This window comes from Anabas testudineus, chromosome 16 (assembly GCF_900324465.2).
Source record: "Anabas testudineus chromosome 16, fAnaTes1.2, whole genome shotgun sequence".
In the NCBI taxonomy this organism is placed as follows: Eukaryota; Metazoa; Chordata; class Actinopteri; order Anabantiformes; family Anabantidae; genus Anabas; species Anabas testudineus.
Genome location: NC_046625.1, coordinates 24112597 through 24119597, shown reverse-complemented (window position 1 = coordinate 24119597; position 7001 = coordinate 24112597). Strand labels below are relative to the sequence as shown.

The 7001-nt window shown below is 39.7% G+C and overlaps 1 protein-coding gene across 4 annotated transcripts in view; it reads right to left on the bottom strand.

The window, feature by feature from the left end:
• Positions 1 to 404: 404 nt before the first annotated feature.
• Positions 405 to 7001, bottom strand: part of kpna5 (karyopherin alpha 5 (importin alpha 6)) — a 14591-nt gene continuing 7994 nt past the window's right edge. For all 4 annotated transcript variants that reach the window (XM_026371302.1, XM_026371301.1, XM_026371303.1 and 1 more), the window contains exons 6-14: positions 6113 to 6244; positions 4717 to 4805; positions 4542 to 4641; positions 4272 to 4435; positions 3509 to 3587; positions 3285 to 3410; positions 3080 to 3207; positions 2597 to 2775; positions 405 to 2318 (exon numbers count right to left, since the gene is read on the bottom strand). In XM_026371302.1, the coding sequence (XP_026227087.1) occupies positions 2131 to 2318; positions 2597 to 2775; positions 3080 to 3207; positions 3285 to 3410; positions 3509 to 3587; positions 4272 to 4435; positions 4542 to 4641; positions 4717 to 4805; positions 6113 to 6244 (1185 nt within the window). In that variant the 3' untranslated portion in view covers positions 405 to 2130. The remainder of the gene's footprint in view (positions 2319 to 2596; positions 2776 to 3079; positions 3208 to 3284; positions 3411 to 3508; positions 3588 to 4271; positions 4436 to 4541; positions 4642 to 4716; positions 4806 to 6112; positions 6245 to 7001) is intronic.

The window sequence follows — 7001 nt, the reverse complement described above, 5'->3', positions numbered from 1 at the left end:
GTGTAAAAACACATACTCCACTTAAAAAAGCAAAACTGTCCAGCACAACAAGGCATCCAGTAATCCAGGTTGCATGCTACACTACCAGACAGGGCATGGTTTAAAAACATAAATAAACAAAAAATGTCTTGGTGAAACCTGTGTCACCATGGGTTCTTAGGGTTAAAGATTTAAAAAGAAAATGCAAAAGAAATAATCCATAGGTTTTTGATGCTGTCCATGTTGATGATGATGTTGACTTCTGCAAATTCATTAGGATGACAAAGTCACTTTTAGACAATAAATGCAAATCTCTATCCTTACAGAGGAATGACCAGTAAATGTTTTTGGCTTTTACCTACGTCATCTCAGCTTTGACAGGAAGTGTAGTATGGTAGCAGTTGCAGGAAAAAGAAAATTGCATGTTTGTATCCAACAGGTCAATTTATTAATTCTTGTAACACACAACTGTTTAGAGAAGTCAGGAATCAGCCAGCTTTACCATCAGACCTGTGGGATCTAGTCAGTGTTAGGAACCACAGACCGTGGCTACATACAGTAGTTCACTCCTGTACCCAAGTTGCTGGAGGTCTAACACACATTTTTACTAAGAGCCACAAGAACACAGCAAATTAGTTCTCAAACAGGAAAAATCAAAAACACAGCCAAAACCTAAAAATGATACAATCATACAAACCAGAAATATTAGAAAACTATACACAATTAAATGTGCTTGATGTAATTCCTGCATTACAAATATGTTCCATTTCACATAAATATAGATTGATTTCATGTTCAGTTCTCAATTGCAGATATCGCAAAAAAATGTTAAATCATGGTTCAATGGTAAAGAGCCAAACAGAGGGAAAGAAATGGCGTGCTTCAATCTTTAGATGTCAACCACAAAATGAGAAATGTAAGTAATAAGGGCAGACAAACCTCAAAGATGCATAAAAAGTAGAAGCAGTAATGGCCAGGAAAAACTACAACTGCATATCAGTCAGGAACCATCACTGCATATCACACCTTCTCACGGCCAATTAAATACTTTCTTTACATTTTCTTACATGTATATATAATATACAAAACCCTCTGTGTCAGTCGACTAATCCCATCACATCAAGGAAGTGACTTACAATAATTTAAGATAAATCATTTTGCATGTTCAAAATGACAAACTGGAAAACAACAACAAAAAAAAACATCTTATTTAACTATCAAGACTGTTGCACACACTGCATGATGTAAGATAGACAGCACCTGACTTGCCCTGATACTGCTTTCTGAAATAGAGAAGATTTTAAAATAAGCAGCAAAACACTAGTAAACAGCCAACACTGTTTCAGAGTTCTAATTAAAGTGGGCCAGTTGCCCGGTTACACAAGAAAGCAGTTGGCCTCAGAGGTGAGGGTGGAGAGAGGAGGGGGTCTCACACTCTCTCCACAGCTCTCACAAGACAAATAAATACAGAACCTTAATCTTTTAACAGGGGAGGATAAAGAATCCATAGAGCATGTGCACTTGCTTCAGAGTTAAAAGTATGGCAACACCAGTAAATACAGTGGTACCGTATCTACATCCACTATCTGGCTACAGACTGCTGACAGGTCAGCCACTACACCCGAATCTCAACACCAATCCAATCAAGACTTTGGCCATCACAAAAGGTTTTTTCTTTCCTTTTTATTTGACTTTCTTTCTGAAGAGGTAGTTTCACATTAAAAAGGGATATGGATGCTGATGTGAAGACACCAGTTTCTAATTGTAACACAAATATTATTAACATCATTTTGAATGATGAAAATAATATCACATGAGTTCAAAAGAATATTATACTGTAGCACTAAAGAAACAAGAATTCTTTAACACCAGTTGGCTTTCCATGGCATAGACATCTCCTCAGTGGGATAGAAACCACAGTTCCCACAGTGTCAAACATTAGGCAGCCAAATGTGCACTTGCTTTTCATTCCATTTTTCCAAATCTCTCTGTCCCTCCAGCATAAGTGTTGTCATGAAGGCATAGCGGAAGTGAAGGTCTGGGGGGGAGCTGGTGAAATAGGTCCAGCAAAAATGAAGTGAAGTCCCAGTTCGCAGGCCAGGAGGCCAAGGTTTAGAGACCAGGAAAATTAGACTGTGGAGGAGGGGCAGGTTATAGCTGGAAACCCTCCATGGGCCCTTCCTGTTGCTGGAAGACAAATTGCCCTTGACTCTGGTCCACCTGCGGGGCCAGGTTGGCGTCCTCCTCTTCCACACCAAAGTAGTGTTCAATCAGGTCGAAGGCCTTCTGGTAGATCTCCTGGTTCTCATGACTCTGCAGGAACTCGATCTTGTCCAAACCTGCATGGGTGCATGCACAACTCATTTTACTTCCGTATTACACTTCACACAAGTTTGTGCTAAACGTACAGCTCAGAATGCTCTGCGATGGGCATAGCACTTTGATAGAGAGTCAGGATTGTTTTAAAGCAAACTGCTGCTGACCAGATTAAGCTATAAGATATAATTCTTTTTTTCTTTTTGATAAAATGGAAAAATAGGAATTCAACAAGTTAATGGAGATGTGTGATTTCTTTTATGCACTGCAGCCAGGTGACTTGTGTTTTGCAGAACTGTACCGTAAGCCTCCTCGATGAGAGCACAGTACGGGTTGATTCCTGTTCCATTTTGTTTGGCCTCCTGTTCTCCAAGTCTGAGGATGTTCTCCAGACCATTCAGAGACACCTGCACAATCTTGGAGTCCATCACTGTCAGCAGGTCACACATAGGTTTGATGGCATTCAGAGACACCAGGTACCTGTTCACACAATCACAAATGTTATTCAAAGGATGGGTTGACAGTAAATGAGTGACCAAAGTTAATAGAAATGATCACAGATTTTTTTTAAGTTTCAATCTGTATATACAAACCTGTTTAATTTTACATTATTACCAACAGACTAATCAAACTGTATATGGAGTGTTGGTAATGTTTTCATTTCCTCCAACTGTGGCTAAACTGAAAACCATCTAATACATTAAATGTGTGGAAAAGTATTCAGGAGAACATCGTCAAACTCTCAGTGTTGCCCTGTCTCCAGTATGTTGTCTTGCAAACATACCTTATCTGTGCAGGAGTGCCCCCAGAGGTGGCGTTAGTGATAGCCCATGCTGCCTCCTTTCGTGTGCGGAACTCAGCCTTCTGAAGAATCTCAATCAGCACTGGGAAGATGTTGGCATCAATCACATTCTGACAAGAAAAGAAATGTTAGGATAGCAGCCCTTCTTCACACATGAATCATTAAACCCAAGCTGAATGGCCTTTACCTGAATCTGAGCTCTGTTTCCTGCTGTGATGTTGGACACAGTCCAACATGCCTCCTTCTTTATGGACTCTTTAGGACTGCTGAGGAGGTGAAGTAAACATGGCAGTGCTGAACAGTTCAAGATTACCTAAAAGGACAAACATATAAAAGGACAGAGGGCAAAAGTTTAGTTCAATATTGTTTATGATCCTTTAGAAGTAAATCGATGAGTAACTGAGGCTCTACCTGAGTCTGGATGTCGTCTCCTGTTACAATGTTGCCCACTGCACGTAAAGCAGGAGAAACAACCTTATAGTCGCTGTGCCTATAAAACACAAAAAGTGTACAGTCTTTCTAGACAAAGAGATAAGGATGCTAAATTGAGTGTCTTGAATTCTTACAATCTTACTATTTGAGAACACTGAACATTTGCTTGCCTTGTACTTCACTTGTAAGTTGCTTTGGCTTGTGGCAAATGACTAAATGTATATTGAAGAAATGGTATTAAAGATGTTCTTTTAGTCCAACACGTAATATCTTAAATCCTGTGTACTCTATACCTTTGGTTTAAAAGACAACACAGTACGTCAGGTTAAGGGCTTTCTAGCGCAGATATTAACTTGCACTAACAAAAAAACACTACTGATTAGATCAACAGCTAATAAAGAAAAAAGCCTCTTTATTTCAACCTGCCATATTTCACATAAATGTGATCGTTGTGGTTTTGCTTATTACCATCTGTTTTGTAGACATTCAGGGACACCTGGAGTTGTGTAAAACAGCGTATATCAGAATAACCAGCAAGAGTTTTTGGATCTCGTAATGGATTTGACTGACTGCTGAAACAACCAGCAACCTTTGTCGTTTTAACCAATAAATAGTTGGTGCTTCAGCATTGTCTTACAAAAGAAGCTAATAGCTAAATGTTTTTGTAAGAGAGTGACAACCTGACAATTTGACTTGCTCTTCCTCTTGCCAATCAGGAAATTTGGACCTGTCAGTTTCTTACATAAGCAGCTCCACCAGTCTACGACAGACTCCAGAGTCAATAACCGTCTGAATCTTTTCATTGGGGCCATCAGACAGGTAGGACAGAGCCCAGCAAGCATCAGCCAGCACATCTGGATCACTGCTGAACAAAAGCCTGGACAGCACACTGAGACAAGGAGACACCTGACATAAGGATGACAGAGGCACAGGGACAGTTTAATACCAAACATGGATACAAAATTATTGCTAATAATAAGTAATCTAGTTTAATCATAGCAAATGGACTCACCTTGGCAAAATCCGGTGGTGGGTTCTTCCCTCGGCACAGGTTGGACAGAGCCCATACTGCATTCCGGGTTGTTGTGAGACGATTGGATTTAGTGAGTAACCTGCATATGACAACACAGGAATCAGCCGTTATGTAACAACAGACACACTGAGACAGATAGACGAAGGACACTTACTGCTGTAGAGATGGCAGGATGCCACAGTTGAGCACATAGTCTCTGCACTCAGCATTATCTCCTGCTATGTTCCCCAAGGCCCACACAGCCTAAAACATACCACACAGTCAATACACTTCACTTACGTTGCATACTGAAGTCCAGCAAATTCACAGTAACAGAGTTCTTGTCACCACCTCGCTCTGCCTGTAACAGTCTGAAGCCGTTTATATACTGCAGAGTATCTCTGGAGTATCAGGCACAGACATACAGAGTTGTGCGTCTGGTTGACATACGTTCCCACTCAGGGAAATATTACATTTGATTTCAGAGTGGGGTGGTGGATGCTGAGTAGACAGCGCAGGATGAACAACACAAAAAATACACCACTGGGATCAATTGTGTTTTGTTTACAGTGCATCATTAGAGCAACCCACATGATAAGAAACAACACTTCATGTAAATAAATCTGGTGACCTGAAGAAATGAAGAGCAAACCAAAACAGAAAGCTGGTTTTTAGCTCCCTGGGGTTGTGCTGAGTGACTCAGCTGAAAGGAAACGCCCCCTCACTCATGGTGAATACTCCTGACTATTATCTGCTGTGTTCACACCTAGGCTCACACAGATTATGCAGACTTTGTACATACATGACAGAAAGCTAGGAGTGGGTGATAGAGATAAACCCCTCTCTATATACATTTGATATTTTGATCACAATATTAATGTAAAAATCAAATACAACTTCAAATAGAGTAGGAAAACTGTCAGTTATCTATTGTACAGCTTAACTGATATGTCCCAGTCAATTTCTCCATAGATTCCTTCCTTGCATTGACTGTGTTTACATGCGCTCAAGTAACGTTTACTCAGAGAAACCAGGTTTCTCAGGTAATCAGGTACGGGTTTACATGCAAGAAACCTGCTTACTGGTAATCCCTGTATACATGCAGCAGATGAGTAATCTGATTTCTCCCCTGCCCTGGGCTGATTTTGAAAGCATGGTTCACAGATTTCAACTGTATAGAGACAAAAAAAGACGACTTTCTGTTTTTATACATGTGTTAGGGGAGGTGAATGACATTGCTGTGAGACACACAGACAGTCACAGAGCAAACTGTCTGAATTGAAGAAATACATGATGAAAAGTGACCTTTTAAAATGTCTGCAGGACATTTTGCATCGTTTCACTTTTAGTCAGATTTTGGCTGGACAAAAACGAGGCTTCCTTTGTCCTGCACATGTGCTTTTGTAAAAGGTCCAGTTATAAGTATACATTCTCTGGGAACAATCTTCCTAAGAAGCACCAAATGTGAGGCCAGAACTTCAACAGCGCAAATAAAACACATGTTTCAACATGAGTACTGATTTTAGAGTCTATAATGACATTTTCAGTTTGTCATCTTGTATGGGTCTCACCTGTTCCTGGACGTCCTCATACTCAGAGTTCAGCAGCTCAATGAAAATGGGAACAGCTCCTGTTTCAATCACCACCTTGGTGTGCAGGAAGGTACCAGAGGCAATGTTGGTTAGTGCCCACGCTGCCTCAAACTGTTGAACACACAGGATTTACATCAAACCGGTATTTTAGTCAACCTAGTCTGAGAGTAACAAATGTGACTATCTTTCCTGGACAATCATTTACTTAATGAATTTTTGATTATGTCAAGTCATATATACATAATTAACAACACTCCATAAGACATCTTGGTAAAGACTTGTGGCACCAGAGAAAGTGGAAGAAACAGAAGAAACTCTGTGGCACTTCCTTTTCACACCTTCTCTGCTTAAACAAACAAACAAAAAAACAACTTAATTTTATTTATAAAATTCTGTCTCTCTCAAACAGCCAATTGCTCCATTTCTATTCACACCAGTTGTGGTACTGTGGCAATTCAGTTTCTGATATATAGTTGTATAGTTTCAGATATTCAGTATTCACTGGAAATAATTTGAAAAATATTTGATACCCCAACCACTCTTTCTTATATTTTATCCAGCTGTGACCAGTTGTATTTGTTGTTTGTGTTTGGCGATACTGAATACTGGCCTTATTATTGCGTTATTTACTGGAGCTGGAAAAAGTAAGGACAGTGTCCCTTTGTTGTAAAGACAATGCCATAGTCACATGAAATATTTACTTTTTTTATATTAATGACTATCTAAACATTCAAAAAATCACTGCCCATCCCTAGTTTCTAATAGTATATTTAGCACACAGCTTTTATCTCATCCTGCTTTAAATTGTTTCTATGTTTATTGAAGCTAGTGCGAGAGAAGCCAGGTTTCTAAGCTGAGAAACAGATTT